The following is an 18858-nucleotide window of genomic DNA, read 5'->3' as shown; positions in this document are numbered from 1 at the left end:
AGATTCTTGGACAGATTTTCAGACAAGAGAAAAGTCATTTGCTATATGTCACATTCAACAAAAGTTAAAGAATGTATACATTAAAGAGATCCCTATGGAGAAATAATTTCTCTGCATTTAAGCCATCCTATTCATAGTGAACCTCAGCTCCTCTGAATTGGGGGCCGTACTCAGGTATCAATGCGTGTGTGTGATTTTTCTGATTGTGCGATTTCCCTGTGATGGATGGGCTGGCCTTTGTCTGTTGTCAGTTGGGATGAACTCTGCCACCATGCGAGCCTGACCTGGGTAATGCAGGGGAGAAGATGAAAGGACGTGCACTTTCAATGTCCAGTTTCTTCCTTTTACCAGTTGTAAAGTGGGATAGATGTCATATCCCCACAATATGCAAGTTAAATCACACAGGTATAGATGATGCACGGATGGTTGAAAAATAAAAGTTGTTTTTAAGCTTGTGTTAATCTTCTCTAGTTATTGTTGCAAATGTGGAAACATTGTGGTTTACCATGAAGTGATAAATTCACTTTTATTCTAATGAAATGAATAAAATATGAGCAAAACTTTTTTAAAGAAAAAAACTACTGTAAAATATTCTACCTTTGACATTTAACATTGGATTATTTCAAGCAAAAAATCATAGCATGGAGTCAAAAAATGTTTTTATTACTTTGATGAAGACCAGTAAGGAAGGCGCATATTTAAATCCATTTAATACATGGGTTTAACAAAAACACTGGGTTTAATGTCAGGAACTATTTAACATCCATGAACAGCAATTCACAAGAACACATTTTAACAATTATTACAAAACTGATGAAAAAAAAAAGAATCAACAAAGCACTGTTTGTATTTACATAATGGTAATGGATAATACTGACAATCCCAACTTTTTTCATTTTTTTTAAGCAATAAAGTGCTTTTTTTCTGACTGGTTTGTGGTTGTTGTGTGAAAACAGAATTCTTTATGTGAGGGCCTTAAAAAAATGCTGCTACACACTGAATCAAACTGACTGAAGGACAAAAATGATACACTGCCAGAGCGATTAATCGTCCTGGGTGGCAATCTAAATGTAAAACTGGAATGTCCATGTTCAGTATGTACAAACAAGTGCCATGAAGACACAGTATTCAGTGAGCTAAAGTCAATATAACAAGTCCTCGCCCTGCAAGGTTCATCAAAATACACAGAGAAGGACTAAAATGCTACTGTCTTGTCTCGTCTCAACAAACAGGGCATCGCTCTTAATTTATTATTCACAAATCTAATTATATCCCTGTTATTAAGATATAATACTGCTAACATTTTATTTCCCAACTCTTTCACTTTTTTCAACTATACAAGAATTAACACCATAAATCCTACGACACAATAGAAATATATCAGCAACACATTGACATAGCGTACACGTCATTGATGCCAAAGTCCACTGAGCAAATGCTAAAAAATGAAATGATGAAGACGCACTGTTCTAAAGGTCATCACGTTATCAAAGCCCTGCTATTTTCCTATTCAGTCATCTCTGACAGGACTCCACAGAATTACTTGTCATTACAACAACTGTTGAATTTGTAGGAACTGAAAGATTAACAGAAAGTAGAGAATTAACGAGTCATGAAAGCTTCCCCCCATGTTCTCAGTATCACTGTCCAATCACAGATAAAATACTCCAGTGTGTCACACATCTGTGTGCTTCTCAGTCATATTGAAAACACACAGTAACGTTAAAGACCTTCCAGATATCAAAAGTAGAAGTTAATTTGTAAAAAGGGGGCCGTATTTCTCATTTCTTGTACAGTTTTCAACTATTCTACAGATATGAAATCAATATAAGTCCTGCCAATCTACTAGCAAAGGAGTTAAAGTCCACATGACTGTTTCAATGTACTCGTACTATTGATTTCTATCCTATCAGTTCAAACAGGAGATCCATTAATTCCAACAGAAAAAGTCGAGTTCAAGCACAACTAATCACATTTACATTACAGATGAAATTTTTACATTTATACAAGTAAAACTGAATAAAAAATAAATAGTTGAGCTGAGAACTGTGAAAACTGAAAGGACGGTGTCTGCTGTGACGTCTGTCATCATGTGAATGTGAACATGCACTGAGTGTTACTGCTGGAGCATGAAACGCTCAGTCCAGACCAGGTGTGTTTGGCGGGGTTGTCACTGCGGACATGTTTCACGTCATCTTTTGTTTGATGTTCTCAGTAGAACGGTGGTTTCAGCACATCATTGAGGATCACAGGACGGTGCTTTAAACACAGGAAATGTTCCACCTTCCACTTGGCGTCCAGCAAAGATCGGTGACTAAACTACGGCTCCGACATTGAAGCACCCCGGTCCGTGTCGTTTCACGCTGTGACAGGCAGAAAGAAGCTCAGGGCGATACTGACGAAGCAGGCCTCTTTCTTCTCAGTGGACGTCGCTTTCCATGAACTCCTCTTTGATGGAGTGCTTCCCACGAGACACTTTGCAGTCGGGCATGTCGAAGCCAAAGTCAGCCCACTCGTCGGTGGCCGCCGCCATCCCCGACGTGCCGACCACGCCCGGCCGGTTGGGGATGGTGATGGTGTGGCGAACGCGAAAGTGCACGGCCTCCATGACACGCTGGCGCTGCAGCTCCCCGCTGGCGGCCCCGATGGCCGCCATCGCCGAGGCGGCCATGTTGCTGCTGGAGCGAAGCAGCTGCTGCCCGTGGTAGTCGTGGTGGTGGGTGGAGGTGGGCAGCTGGAGGGGAGCGCCTTGTTTCATGTCCTGCAAACCTCGCCAGATGGCGAGGCGGGACTGCTCTGGTATCTTCAGAGCGCCTAAATCCTGGAGAAAGTACGTTAGAAGGGTGTGAGAACAGTGAGAAGGCAGGAAGAGGGATTCATCTTGTCGCTACGACTAATGGTGGTAAAACTCAACATATTTCTCTAGATCATTAAAAAAAAGGATAAAAAGCTAATCAGGGAATGCAGGAACAGAGTGTTTACCTCCATGGAGAGAGTTTGGAGGTGGTAGACAGACTGCAGGCCTTGGGAAGTGAAGTACTCAATGAAGTTCTGACAGCCGAGACTGGTGAGAAAACTGTGTGGGGGAGAAAAGCAGGGCTGCTTAGACCAAAGCTACAACACTGCAGACCAACACTCAAGTGCCAAGAAGATGAAACGCCAACTGTGCTTCAGCAGAGTAAAACTAATCTGAAACACTTAAACCACATCCTGACACGCCACTTCATCGGTTCATCGCGTATTCAAGCTGTTAAAAAGTTTATTCCAAATCTCAGGGCTCAAATAGACACAAACTGCCAGTGAAACCATCAACATGCAATTATATCAATGATTCATAAAGCCACTCTTGCTTTGGTGAAGAAGCTTTATTATAAATACATCAAAAGTTAAAATGGTGGTAACATACAGTGTAAATGGAAACAAAAGCTAACTGTACAACAGTCTGAAATATGAGAAAAGATTAACATAGTGTGTTGTATCAAAATTGGAAATTTATCAGTCGCAAGTCCGTGGACTGCATTCACGTCATCTTCAAAACGATATAAAACATAAGAAAAACAGTGGCAAAAATAAATAGAAATCAAACATTTTGCTTTATGAAAATTGATGGAAGTGCATTGCAAAAGATGGCCGGATACACAGCAGCACGGGGAGGAGTTTAGGATTTAAAAGTGTGACAAACAAGAAAGAAAATCTCTTGAGAGGAGCAGGATTGGCTGGATTGGTGGAGTGAAAGAGGATGAGTCTCCATCTTAAACAAATCAGGGACCAACCTATTGCTCAGGCAAAAGCACCCGGAGTTTTCTCTAAGTGTGCCAAGTAAAAGTCATGTTCAAAAAGCTACTTCTATTTAGAAGGGCACATTTGTTACATAACAAGACAAAATGTGTATGAAACCTTTGGAATTCCAGATTAATTTTCAACATTTTAATATCAGGTCTATAGTCACAGTATAAAAAGCATACCAAGCACTTAATTTAGAACCTCACAAACATGTCTAATATTTCAAATCCTTCAGGAACATATCCATTAAATATTTAAAATGGTAGTGAGAAAGGTATTTTGAATTGTTGGATTTAACGACTGTTTGAAAATCCTTCAGCAGCCTCACATCTCCTCCCAGATGGTGTTTTGAAGTTGGTACGTGGTGCCAGTTTTTCACAATCAAAAATCACAAACACCTGAGGGAAGCCCTTCAAACTCGCAGCTCCACTTGAAGGACTTCAAGGAAGAACAGCTTGCCCCAGAGCGAGAAGAGAAACAAACCGAACACTGTAATTCCCTCTGTGTCAAGTTTCAACTGAGTGACTTCTCTCCAACAAACATCTCATCTCAAGCGCCGCACAATGAATGAACCTGCGGCCCATCGCAGCAAGGTGAACTCCTCAGGTCTCCGCTCAGCTGTCTATTCAATAATCCATCCCCAAAGGGTCACGATCAATCACTAGTGACCTCCTTTGAACCCCAGGCGACTGAGCAGGTTAAAACACAGTACCGAGATCACACACTGTTCCCTTTGGTCCATCAACATAGAAACTCCAGATCATTATAGGCATCTGGAACCTTCTGAAAATAGTTTAAATGCCTGAGCTCCAAACCATTAAATTTAACCATCCAGACTAGTCAAGAGAACAGCATGAACACATGAAGACACTTGGATATGAGGCAGATGTCTTCCAGCTACATCTCTTGATTTCCTTTGGGTGACTATTAAATCTTAGCTTCATCATTCAACGAATCATTCTGTCAGTTGTGTTGTTGCTTCAGAAAAATAACTAATAACCTTTATCTTTTCCTACCAACACGGCCCAGGTTTGATGGCCATGTTCAATGAAAGCATGAAATATTAAAAAGTGTTTGTATGGTTTTAGATTAAGCACTATGTGCTTGTCAATACTTGTCAAGTTGCTGTCGATCAGATCACATTTTATCATCAATTAATGCAGAAAACTACCGCAGATAAGCTGAAAGGATCTACATAGTTGGTGTACTGGCTCTCAAGGACCAATATTTCCAAGGATGCGAATAAAAAACATCTTTTACTTGAGATGTTAATGACTCTTATAAATCAGCCAATTTTCAATGGACCTCCATTATGGCACCAATACTTTGAGAGGTCCGTGGGGAAAATGAAAACCTGCACAAAGCAGCCATAACCAAGTCAAATCAGTCCAGACACGATGCGCAGAAAGGATGCTTAGTTTGTATGTGTTTAATGAAGTTTATGTGAACATGACTGAAGAGTGTAGCCCTGCTCGCATCAACCAGCCATCGGTTGGCATTCGACTCACTGAGTGCAGCAGGCTGTCTGCTGGCCTGCTGCAGGCAGTTAAAGAGGGAGTGTCATTGGAGGGTGAGGTACCTGACGAGGCCGGGGTCAGGGTTATACGGAGGGGGTGGGCTGCAGTGGGAAGCGGACACTATATTCTGACTGCTGTGGCCACCATTCATTTCACCATTGGTCTGCATGTGGCTGTTGTTGAGCATGTTTGAACCTGCGAGAGAAGCAGAGTTGTTCAGTGAAAAAAAAATAACCACCAAGGAAACCAGAATAAACTGACATCAACATGCAGCACAATCATGATTAAATGTCATTTTTGTTTTTTTAAATCATTTAAGTCCTCACCCATATGAGCTACGTTTGGAGGGGCAGAGGGGTGTTGCAGGGACTGCTGCCCCACCAGCTGGTTGACTGAGGGCGGTTTGTTGAGGCCTCCATGGGTGTGAAGCTTGTTCATGTTGGAGAGTGGAGAGTAGGACAGCGGGGATGCTATATGACTCCTGGAGGACAGAGAACGTACGGCGGCTTCAACGTTACTGACTTCAAGAAAATATTACCCAGTTTGTTTCATTTGGACTCTGAATCCATCTATCTATCTATCTATCTATCTATCTATCTATCTTTCTATCTATCTATCTATCTATCTATGTATCGGCGGTGTCTCGGTGTGACTTACGGTCTCTGCAGAAGCTGCTGCTGTGTCTGTTGTCTGTAGGAGTCCACGAGAGGCTGCGGCACCAGCTCCACCAGCTCCAGACTGTCTTTAATCTTCATCAGCAGCTCAAAGTTCTCCCGACCACGAACCTGCAGGCAAACACAACACGTGCATTCATCCCAGCCTGAACAGTAATGAGATTAAAAACATTTTCATTCATTAAAAGCACGGTTTATTCTTCTTATAAATGCAAATAACACATTTATTGAAATTCCACAATGTGAAGAAATAAAACCTCATGAATAAAGTTCCAGTCATGTTTGTTGAATTCATCGTTTCACACGATATGATAAAAGTTCTTACAGGAATATAGTAAATCTCTTCTTCTCCGTGCCGCCTCTTCCTCATGTTGATATTTGGACTGGGGATATTCGGCGGACTCTGTTTGAAGTCTGCACACAGCAGAGAGAGAATCAGAAATGAGCGAGTTAGAAACACATTTTACATTTTCATCATGTTGGCGACCGACTGAACTGTTGCACAATGTCTCAGGATTTTATAGTTATATTTTATAATTCAACTCACTGCGCTTACTGGCACTGCCGTTTTTGGCAACGCTCTCATTCAGGGCCTGCTGCTCCCTGAAGTGGTCCTCGTCGGCTTTGCGGTCGCGCCCGGGACACGCGCATATCCGACCTTCAAACGACCTTCTGCCCAACACCTGACCACTGCAGAGATGAATTCAGGATAGAAGATTACTGAATCGTGTAATAGACCTTTTTAAAAACTTTGAAAAATGTGTAAGGCTGAGTGTGAAAAATGGAAAGCGCTTCAGAAACTTGTTTTTGTTGTTAAGGTGTTACAAAGCTTTGTTCTTCAGAAATGAGAGTTCATCGTGGAGACTGTTAGCTGTTCTTTAATCTACGTCTCGCTTCAAGGTTCTGCTGTGAAGTTAGTTTGGGTTTGTTGTGCATGAAACACCAAATTAATAAGACAAAGTGTGAGTGTCTCACTAATGTCTCACGACCTGCTGACTTACTCTCGTGTTTCCAGAGTGATGATGATGAGGATGGGTCTCCTGTTCATGCCGCCCACGCAGCTGCTGTTGCACATGAAGTTGTACAGGATGGTGGTGAACTCGGTCCCCACCTGAAACACAAACTGTTTAAGGTTTCGGCAGAGGAACTCCAGGACCACGACTGGACCGTCAGCCCCGGCGCTTTCTCTCAAACTGTCCACCAGAGGGAGGTGTTGCAGAGGCCTTTGACGTGAGACAAGACAGATGTGCTTTTCATGACCATCCTCAGGTGCAATCACAGAAATGATGGCTGTTGAGCACGTCTGGACTTGCCCCGCATCTGTATTTTTAGATGTGTCTCCCCTGAAGGGCTTCAAATGAAAATGACTGTTTCTTAGAACTCGAGTTGACGAATCAATATTTTGCACATTCAGTAACAGAAAAAACAAGACGGATGTCTTGTTTTTTCTGTTACTGAATGCGCAAAATATTCGTGACACGTTCCAGATATTGAGACATATGTGTGTTTGCAGTGTCGGCATCCCTGAACATCTCTGTCCACAGATTTATCAATACCTGCAATTACTATCACAACAACTGAGAAGAAAAACTGAGACTGCATCCAGTCAATTGCTGTAAATTATTCAAAATATCACTGACACAGATGAGGGTTGTGTTGAACCACACACCTGCGGAGCTTCGTAGGGCACAAACACACTCTGGCGACCGGTGACTGGATCGTCCACATACTGACACAGATTGTTCCCCTCCACCCGGATCAGGTGGCTGGCCGGGGCCACTTGACCTGAAATGAGTGAAGAACAAAAACTAATCAAACATCATCACATTCAAGACAGCCATATCCCATTGTTAATGTACAAAATGCTAATATATATATATATATATATATATATATATATATATATATATATATATATATATATATATATATATATATGTATGTACTGTATGTATGTATGTATGTATGTGTATATATATATATATATATATATATATATATATATATATATATATATATATATATATATATATATATATATATATATATATATGTGTGTGTATAGTTCTAATATATTAGTGTATGTGGTTTTTGGGATCCAAAGACAATAAAAAGAATATCTCTTCTTGTGCTAGTTCAATACATTTATGCTGAAGAGTCTTTTTATAGTTTGGAACAGTCGAACCTTTTTAAATTCTGATTTATTTTTGCAGTTATATCTCTTTTCTGTCACACTCAGAATAGATTACTGTATTGGTCCTCAAATAAGGAGGTGTTTTTCTCCTGGATATGGGTATGAAAGGTGAGGTGGAGAGGACAGGAGTAGGTGGAACCGGCTTTAGCATTAAGCAACGATAGCTGGAAAGCCAGTGAGAAAGAAGATCTGCGACATCAATCATTCAATTGTCTTAATTTTCAAAATAAATTTTGCCTTTGAAAAAAATAAGATTTGATCTGCGGAACGTTCTGCAGATTGTCTTCATTCAGACTAATAATGTTACATAATAGCTTTAGAAAGGCTTCGCCCTGCCCCTCCATGTGTTTCCTTCTGCTGTTGAGCCCGTATGAGGCCTTCAGGATTGATCCACCCCACAAACTACCGGTACTGATCCATCCACACTCATCGTACCGTCGTTGAAGTCTCGTCCCAGCTCGTGGTTGGGACATCTTTTGACCACTTCTGTGACGTGCTCGGCCTTCTTGTAGACGGGCATGGCTCTGATGATGCTGCCATGTGGAGGCGAGGAGGACAGCTTCAGCTGGATCGGACAGGTTTTGGCGATCTGACAGTAGAGCTTCTTCAGCAAGGGAGAGTACTGTGTTGCAAAAAAAAAATACACACAGTTTCAAATGCATGATCTGAAAATCTGGCTATAAAAGGCTGTTAGGACCAGAGGATTCTGCAATTAACACACAAAACTATGAGAGGACAGAAAACTGTTGCAGAAAGGGCGAGAGAGCATGAATGGAAAGGGAAAATACATGAGGACTGTAAAACAGTCAGCAGTAAATTGTAGCCTGTGTTGTAAAGATAATTACTGTGTTATTAGAATGAATAAATGACTATTATCCAGCTCTGGATTTGTGGGAGATAATATGAGATGCGGCAGGTGTCGAGGAAAAGTTGGACTTCAAACAGACAGTTTAGAATAAATGACTGCGTGTATACACCCAGAAATGAGCGGGGAAAGAAAATCAATGACTTAACAATAATTTCACACATCTGGAAACAGAGAATTCAACTACAGTTTGAAGAAAAAAATCATCTTAATCGGTGCAGGAATTGAAACACCCACTGATATGTGTGCATGTGGGTGTGGGCGTGTGCGTGTGCGTGCGTGCGTGCATGCGTGCGTGCGTGTGTGTGTAAGGCCGGTAGAGATGGATTCAATGACATCAAGGAATGGAGAAAGCCTCAACGTGCCTCGACAAGGAACAGAAAACTTTAAAATCTGCAGGAAATCAAATTTAGAAGTAAACTAAGAAGTCTGCGCCGTCCTGTGGAGACTTGCTGTGACGAGCTGGAATATAAATTCAAAGCGCTGAAGTTACCGAAAGTAGAAGTGTACAGTCAGCGTTCAGACACGCATGTCCAAACCGCGGTCCAGGGGCCAAACGTGGCCCAAAGTCTGATTTCATGTGGTCCTTTGTTAAAATAGTCTGATTTTTGCATGGAGATCTACTAAATGCAACATGTGATTAAATTTTAGCTGCTGGCTAAAGTCATGGTTTCTCAATCAGGCCCTGGCTGTCTGTATTCAACAAAGTTTCTGCTAAAGGTTGACGCTTCCAGCAAACTTGGACATTGTAAGAAATTTCTCAAAGGAAGTAAACTGTGTTTTATTAAGAGACAGCAGTTTTTTTTTTTTCCTACAGTGATGCCATGTTAAGAGACAGACAAAACATGTGTCCCTGAGTCAAATGAAGACATTACCAAAGAAAGCAAAGAAGTAGTGAAGTTTATTAGAAAATATGACAAATATATAGTAGTAGGTATATCTATAATATGTGCACATATTATATCTCATCAAATATCTCCTTACATAATATATGACGAGGTTTTTCTTCATTGTTTAAAAAAAAAACATTTTCAGTGTGATCAGATGAGCCTCACTAGAAAAAAAGGAGTTTGGACATTCTCATTAGGAGGAGATAATTTTGTCTTAAAATGTGAGAAAGTACAAATAGCATTATTTAAGTTATATATTAGGAAATATAATTACTTCATCTTAAAGGTGCATTAAGGAGTTTTTCAACCTTAAAAATACTTACTTTCCACCTTAAATATGTTACACATTTTTAATGATGTGTACAATGTGCCCTGACATATTCATTACAAGTACCTCTAACAGCGCTAAATTGTCACTTGAAAGTTGCAGTGCCGGTCCGGCACCAGCATTTTTTTGGGGAGAATTTGAAAGGAATGACGTAATGCACGCTCCGGCTGGTTAAGTTTCGCTTTGTCCGCCATTACTCCGCCAGATGCTTAGAGAGCAACAACTGAGCAGGAGCTTCCAGAAAGTAAGAACAGACTGGCTTCTAGCACTGCCACAGCTCCACACAGACTCCACCAGGTAAAAGAAACTTAAATCTTACTTGAGTGCTACTAAACGAGCGAGGAAGGAGTTCCCCTCTTCCGTGCACGTGAGCCACAGGGACGAGTTTTTCACTAAGCTGCATTACGCCCAAGGCCTGCAGGGGGCGCTGTTTCGCATAAAAACGTGCAAACTCCTTAAGGCACCTTTAAAGCAGCACATGCTCAAACAAATTTAATCTCTGGTTAAATGTTGGACTGCTTCGTGTTTTTCACGTGTTAAAGTATTAAAGTTAAGGAATGCATAACTCCTCTTGTTGGACGCTTTAATTTCAATGATTCAACTTTATCAGTATACAGTCTGCAACTGTAATACTGTATATACTATGTTGCATTAGAGCTCTTTCTTTAGTCCTTCTCTGTATAACTTTAAACAGTAAAAAATATGTTTTTAATGGAATAATTACTAATTTTACCCTCCACTCATTTTCAGGAGTATTCTGTTTTATGAAATAATTATCAACATGATCTTTATTGTTCTAGTTTGCTTTCTCCCTATTTTCTATAGTATATTTTATTGTCAACAATTACTGTATACTTTCACGGTTCTTTCTAGCATCAGTTAACATTAAAAAAAATGATAAGAATTCATTTCTTAACCATTTACCTTCTGTTCAGACTAAACATGCTTCTCGCTCATCGCTGGCTGGGAAACAGTCTCTCCTACGTCAAGCAGCACTCAGATTACTGTTGTGACACTGTTCCTCAGCCCCCAACAACACACTAACTCCCATAAACACACACCCTCCGCCGTGAGCGCTCCCTTCAGGGCAGTGGAAATACCTCTGCACAACATTACCTTTTCCCACTTAACTTTCCCTAACAAGTCTCAACAGCCCACCCATACCATGAATAAATATTTTCTGGGATGCAGCAGCCCGGCAGACTTCTTATTTACCCACCCGGAGAATTCTGATCCATCGGCTTATTTTTCCACAGAATCACAACGTGAGGAACGTTCACTTCTTCACTGAGCATCACCGTGTTTTATACATTTCTGTATTAAAAAAAAAAGGGTTAGTGACTGTAATGACTGTTGGAATGTTTTTTTTTTTGTAACAGTCTGCTGTCAGGCGTTGTTGAGCTTCTCGAGACGAGGAAAAGAGTTTCAGAAGTACTTTGGAACAATAAACTAACTGGGTCTGAACAGCCTTCTGTGTTTCCTAATACCTTTTTTAAACTAACAGCTGAGATATTTTGTATGCAAATACTGCTCATATGCAAAGCTTGCTGATTTGCAAGAGAATATAGGGTTCCATATTTTGACCACAAATAGTCTTTTTAACATACATTCCTACTGTAAATTTATCTCTGGAGTTGCATGGATAATGACAACAGTGTTAATCATGACACTGATCTCCTTCATTCTCAAAAATGAGGATCTTTAGATTCCCCGAGCGCCAATAAATGAGGGATGTTAATAAAAGAGTGACAGTATCTGATGAGTATCGTCTTGTACCAACAAGATATGCTGATAGATTAGGTGGGCTTTGATTCAGATCAGAGAGGAGGGCTGCAGGGAAGGAGAGGAAGATGGGAAAAGAGAAAAGAGATTGTTTGACCCAGAAAAAAGAAAACAAAGAGAAGTAGACCAAAGTGTTAAAGAAAATGATTACAGGCCATTAGAGTTGATGGAGGTTGATGAAGCTTTAAATGTTTGAGTTTGAATGTTTTCTGTGTATCATTAGCATCAAATATGATGGTGCCTGAGATACAAACATGTTTAAAATACAGAAATGGATTTCAATTTGAACTGCAAGCCCATCCATCCATCCATCCATCCATCCATCCATCCATCCATGCTCCGGCATGGTGGACAACTGGGTGCAAGCCCCGACAGGCTCTGGAAGACAAAGTGATAATTGCCAGACCATCATCTATATAGACAAGCAACAGCTTGCCCGCTGTAAATTTGCTTAACAAATATCAAATATGTTTATGCACATGCACACCAGTCCATACAAATCTGAGATTTTTTTTTTTTTACCCCGAGGAGCTGCATTCAGATCAGTATTTCCTTTTGTCATTCAATTTCATTTCTTCAGAGAACTCAAATGTTAGATTGAGACTCTTTGAAACATGAACATAAGGATCTGAGTTTTTTCAGAATGATAAAGATGAGTGACCGCTAATCACAGTCGGTAGTTTGAATACCAGAAATGTTTGACAGTTTCCTTGATTCAGAGCACTCAGATCAACATTTCACTTCTAAAAATCCATTCATGAAGGCAAATAATTAGTAACACCTATTTCTGTTGTGTGAAGCCAATTGTGTGTGAATAATCAGTGTGTCTTCCCAGAACGAGTAGCGGTGATGTGGTTGAGGAGGATGCGTGGGGAAATGCAGGAGAGGAAGCTTTGTGCGGGACGTGTCGGGACCTGCGTCCTAACGGAGAGAGGCTAATAGCTGGGAAGAGCGACTTCTGACAAGCCGCCGTTTGGTGCAAGCTCCAGCCTGCATCCCCGGCGCATCACATCCCCTCCCAGTCCTGACACATACTGTACACACACACACACACACACACACACACACGCACACAGTCTGAGTGTATGAAAAAACGTCCTAACATTTGACAATGCTGAGGTGTGAGATCTCATTTCCAGTCCTGGTGACACTTCTCTGCATCCAGGCCAAGAAATCATCTTCAAGGTAGCAAGAGGGAGAGAGACAGAGACAAAGCAAGAGAGAGAGAGAGAGAGAGAGAGAGAGAGAGAGAGAGAGAGAGAGAGAGACAGAGACAGAGACAGACTCAGAGTTTTAGAGCCATCCCCACTAATGTCTGCCGTCTTGACTAGACAAGGGATGGTTACCAAACTAGCTTAACAGTGGATTGGAAGGTCTTACTTCCTCTGGAAATATTATGAAAGACAAGAACTCATCAGCGTCTCTCTGCCTCTTCTCAGAGGTTGTTTCATTACAGATATAATCCCTCAATAAGCCAAATCATTCAGCCGTTATCCGCCCGAAAAGTTCAGAGAATGAGCTTAGCTGGACTCGCTTGGTGCAAGAGGCAGAAACTTTCCTCATAATCTCCCAGAAAAAATGGATGCCAGCCGCTCCTGGTGGGAGGTAGAGAGGTGGGGATGGGGGCATCTGGGCAACTGATGACAGTCAATGCGCCCCTATGCCGAGTGGCATTCCCCATCGCCCGAGGCCACGGGGAATCGGTACGAGCCTCAGACGTTTGACTGCATTGAAGCAGGGTGACTCAGTCAGGTCCGCGCAGCCACCCTTTCTGCTCAAACGTGTTCAAACCTGCACCGTTTTCCTGAATTTTGAATAAACACACACTCCAGTGTGGGGATGCACATTTGCAGACATACACACGCTAATCCTCATGCTACTCCAGTGTCATTATTGGGCAATCCCCTTCCATGATGAGAGGCCGAGTTGTTCCAAAGGCTTGACCAAAGCGTCTTTTGTTTTTCGATGTATCACTTCCCAACTTCTCAATGTTCCCACATTGTCCAGAAAACATATATCCACTTCTCAGATGTTTTTCTTTTGTAAAACATTCATTAAATGTTTCATATCAACATTATCGCTTCAGTTTAAGTGTTCTAAAATACTTGATGTACCATAATCTGCTGCATTGCAATGTAGAAGATCAACAGCTAGACTGACTCCACTTTTCCCCTGATAGCTGCTATATAATGGAACTTAAATGCATGTTCCAATACTTCAATCTTATAATCAGCCATGCAAGAAAAGACAAAGCATGACTGTAAACTCCACAAAGGCAATGAGCAATCACAGGTCTCTCTCTGCCTCGTCCTAATCCCCCCTGTTTAATGGCAGCAGAGGAATCTGAATAATCACAGGTTTCCTCACAATCCTTTTCCTGCTGCCTCATCATCTGTGTCTTAAGTCGTGTGCCAGTCAAACACGCCTTTGTTTCTTCTTTTGTGGCAACACAAAAAGCTGCTCCGACTTGAACTGTCCGTGTCGGCAGCGTCAAGCTTTCCCACACGTTCAGCAAGTTAAGATCGCCTTCAGAATGTTACCCACGTAAACCAAAGTCTCGTCTATGAAAATGAAAATTTGAGGCCACTTTTAAAATGTTGTGACATCAGGTCAAAGGCAGATTACCTGCATATGAAATCCAACATGTTGAAACAGGTTTTTCCATATTTTAGGATTTAAATTCTTTTTAGTAACTCCCCTGGTTAACTCCCGGCTTCCAGGGTGTGTAGTTTGTGTGTGAAATACCTTTAAGTCCTACAAGCTGGGGGTGAGACAAAGGAGATGATGGACATTTTAGGAGAGGATAGGGGGAAACTTTAGGCGCCAGAGGTGACAGCCATGAGTGTGTGTTAAGACCAGAGGAAGAACGAGACAAGAAGAGAAAAGCAACAGGTCAAAGACCAACACTCTAATGTCCAGAGTGGGATCTTCTTACATCACAGAGGGATGAGTAGAGGAGCCCACCACGCATGACTGCTTCCAGCAAACACAGCCGTGGAGAGCCACACACACACACACACACACACACACACACACACACACACACACACACACACACACACACACACACACACACTGAGGGATGTGCAGGCTGTCTCCCGTCTCTCTTGTTTCGAGGAGGTCAACTGTGTGACACTCGGAGGTGACACCTTTCCAGGAGCAGACTTCTCATCGGGTCATGACAAATTACTCAGATCCAGTTTCACTCACCTCTCATCACTATTGCATCTCAAAGCATTCGTGTGTGTTGTTATCATTCGGTTGGGTAAATTTTAACCACTGTGCACGTAGCTTGGATGCTTTCCTGACTTAATGAAAATGAAACAACTTCAAATGAAATAACTGATTTCTGCAACAGAAGACCATATAATTAAAGTGACTGTTATCAATCAGATCATTGTTTTGATACATTGAACCAAACTGTGAGACACTTGTGTTTTTTCAGCCTCTCACTCGGTCTTTGACACTGGCATCTTGACATCTGGGGTCTGCTTCAAGGACAGTATGACTCCGCCCAAAAGGCCACATACTATTGTGTTGATGTCCACTGAAGGGAAACAACTTGTTCTTGTTCGCTCAGTCTAATGTGCAATACACTTGTTGATATTGCAGTTGTGATATATTTGAGATTGAATTGTACAAACTTTCGTTATTTCTTTATCAAGTTCAAAACGAGAGAGGCTCACAGACCGGGAGAAAGTCTCTGTTGGACAGATGAAACACTTGCTCCATCACAAACACAACTCAAGGCAAATGAATGGCTTTTACACACTGGATATCAGTCAAACTCCAGCAGCAGCTCAGGAGCAGAGAAGTTTTGTTTTGTTCCAGTCATTTTTCCTCTACGTTTGTGCTTGTGCGTGTTTCTGTTTTCTGGCCTGCTGCAGCAGGTATCGTGTCATGTTGAAAGAGACATACGGTCTGTTGTCAACACAATCTCTACATTTAACAGTGACAATGCATTGTGCAGGAAAACATCATAGCACTTCAGACTGTCTTTTGCTGTATGTATTTTTTCAAATGTTAAAATGATTTCACAGTTCACAGTAGTAAATACATTTCTAAAATTTTGGGCCAAATAAGCATCATGTTATGCTCACCTGCATTATTTAGCATTATTATTATCTGGACTTTTATTGGTGAAAAAACAGGCTTCTGTTTCAGAGAACCCTCTCTTTCTCAGCAAGATTGCATGATGTGACTCGATCTGACAATAGCAAATGAACAATGTGATTGGTTGTGAAATAAACAGGTGACAGTCATTTGGCATAAAGGAGGGATTCCTTGGTGACCCAAATGAAACTCATAGTGATTGACTGACTTATCCTCAAGGGAAGAACTTTCAGCCACAGGAAGGAAATATGAAAATAACCAGAATGGAACAGTATTCATTCATTAAATTAACAAGAAAAAAGTTTTTTCTTCTTCTTTCTTCTCAACACTCAGAAGAAGCACCACTTCCCGGGCTTCTTCCAGCCCAAGAATGTCCAAGTCCAAGAATGAAGCCTAAAACACGACTGGAATTGTTAACTATTGATCTTTAAGCACTGATGAACAAGAATAAAATGTTGCTAAAAAGTTTGATGAGGCCATTCGTTTCACACACTCCAACCAACACTCGGTAAAAGAGGTGAGAGGAGGACACGCTCAATCACAGTGTCATGCATCGCTTTCACCTGCACACTGCAAGTCTGCACATGTGCTGACTTGAGTGAGTGTGCACGACAGTGTTTTGGTGTGCATGTTAAGTTGTGTGCATGAGAGACAGCTGCAAAACCAAAGAGAAATCACACAAAGACAACACCCCCCCCCCCCCCCAAAAAAAAAAAAAAAATGAAAAGAAAACTTGCAGCCACACGCACAAACTGCACGGCAAAGTGAATAACGCCTGTGTACTCACGGTCCATGTGGCAGACTTGGCGGTGCTGGACTGCTGGAAGGACACCTGGAAGGCGTGCGGGCCGGGGTAGTCGGTGTTGGAAGGGATGGCCGGAGCAGGCGACAGGCCCTCAAAGGTGGAGTTGGGCTGGGAGTACGGCGAGGGGGTGGGCACGGCCGACGAAGAGGCGTTCTCGGAGCTGTAGGGGCTGGCGGACGTCGCACGGCTCCCCAGGCTCTCCATGCTGCTGCTCAGCAAGTTGTACTGGGACTGTGGAGGAGAAAAGAAGAGGGAAGAGAATGAGGGAGGCGACGAGGGAGGGAGGAGAGACGGAGGGAGGACACAGGTAGAGGTGCCAGGGAGACAGGGGTTTACAGGCTTTAAGGAAGGTCGGATTACACAGGGAAGGGAGACCTGTGTGTGTGTGTGTGTGTGTGTGTGTGTGTGTGTGTGTGTGTGTGTGTGTGTGTGTGTGTGTGTGTGAGAGAGAGAGAGAGACAGAGAGAGAGACAGAGATGCTCACTGTGTGCACATGTAACTGTTGCCTGAGTGGAGGTGTCCATGATTGACGCTCAGCACATTACGTGTGACTTCTACATGAAAAATGACAATCATCACAAGTGGCCGAACAGAAGCGTGTGTTTGTGAGACTGAGCGAGTTGAAGTGAGTGGCAGTAGCGGTGAAGCCTCCGCAGCAGCTTCCTTGGGGCTACACCAGGAAAGTTGTAAAACACAGACTTAATCTGTGCTGCCTAATTGCCCCCTCAAACATTCCCTCTGGATTTCTTTTTTCATGTCCAGTGTGTTTGAAAGAGGGGGAGATTTGATTCTCTGAGAGATAAAATACTCGTCAGACTTAACTTTTTTTTTCTAAGAGCTGCATTCACTGCTGGACAAAGCAAAGCTCAGAAGTTTCTAGAGAAGTGTGACCTATTTTCACATGTCCACAGAAAAGTCAGAGTATAAACAGGCTGCTACAATCCCTCCAACATCTGGCCACACACTTTCTTTGAGCAGCAGTAAGGCCGATATTTAATCAAAATGACACCTGTTGATTCACACTGAACAAAAGTGACCACAGCACTTTGGACCCTCCTCCCACTTTACTGAAAAACGGATCAGATTTAACTGGCAGACCTTCTCAATAAATTTCTTTCAAGAACATTTTCTGTGATTTTTCAACCACATAGAATGACACAGAAATACTGCCTGACATAAAAAAAAGATCTACAACCATATTTACTCCTGTTCAATGTCAGAAAGCAGCTTTAAAAATAAAACACCAATAGAATCTCATACACACAAAAACCTAATAAGGAGACAAAAAGCAAAGTCTTTACCTTCTTTTTAACGTAGTACATCCTCTAGATCCTCAGGTCTCATTCATCAAATCTTCAGTCAGTCAACCGTCCAAACACAGTAAAGCAAAGAGAGAGCGGGACCATTGCCTAATCGCAGAGTTCAGGCAAGGTGTGCATCGGCGGACATGCGGCACACTCAGAGTGCAGCACGGACACATGCACGGCCGGGATGGGGAACAAGGTGAGGACTGGTGTGAAGAGAGAGAAACGATAGACTGAGACCAGGGGAGAGAAGCAGAGAGGGAAAGAGTGATGGGAACCCAAAAAATGGCACGACATTCTAATTATGGCATGCCCGGACATAGACGGCAATGCCGGGCCACATGTACACACACGCTCCGAAAACACCTTGTGAAGGCCTGCACTAAGTAAACACTGTCTGGTCTGACAGACAGAGGGAGAGGGAGAAAGGCAAGAAGGAAAACACACAAAAGAACAAGAGTTCAAGGGTCAGACACCTCCACTACGCATTATTGTGTATCGATACAGCAATGAATCAACCGTTTAGTCCGAGCAATCTAAAACTGTGTTGAAATCCATTATTATTTATATACGAAGCCACGATTTCCAAGCAAAACAAAATGG

At 42.0% G+C, this 18858-nt stretch overlaps 1 protein-coding gene across 2 annotated transcripts; it reads right to left on the bottom strand.

Moving 5' to 3' along the window:
* Positions 1-689: 689 nt before the first annotated feature.
* tp73 (tumor protein p73) lies at positions 690-18392 on the bottom strand. 2 transcript variants are annotated; one of them, XM_030118426.1, is made up of 12 exons: positions 18253-18392; positions 16934-17182; positions 8604-8790; positions 7644-7759; positions 6976-7085; positions 6522-6664; positions 6300-6388; positions 5958-6085; positions 5627-5781; positions 5363-5495; positions 2983-3076; positions 690-2821 (listed from the first exon to the last, which is right to left on the bottom strand). In XM_030118426.1, the coding sequence occupies exons 1-12, from the start codon at positions 18271-18273 to the stop codon at positions 2420-2422; spliced, it is 1827 nt and encodes a 608-aa protein (XP_029974286.1). In that variant the 5' UTR covers positions 18274-18392; the 3' UTR covers positions 690-2419. The 2 variants fall into 2 exon arrangements, with proteins under 2 accessions (XP_029974286.1, XP_029974287.1); XM_030118427.1 differs by having other exon boundaries at positions 6531-6664.
* Positions 18393-18858: the final 466 nt, after the last annotated feature.

Source organism: Salarias fasciatus, chromosome 20 (assembly GCF_902148845.1).
Source record: "Salarias fasciatus chromosome 20, fSalaFa1.1, whole genome shotgun sequence".
Taxonomy (NCBI): domain Eukaryota; kingdom Metazoa; phylum Chordata; class Actinopteri; order Blenniiformes; family Blenniidae; genus Salarias; species Salarias fasciatus.
The sequence above is the reverse complement of the archived record's forward strand: the minus strand, read 5'-3'. Positions and strand labels throughout refer to the sequence as shown.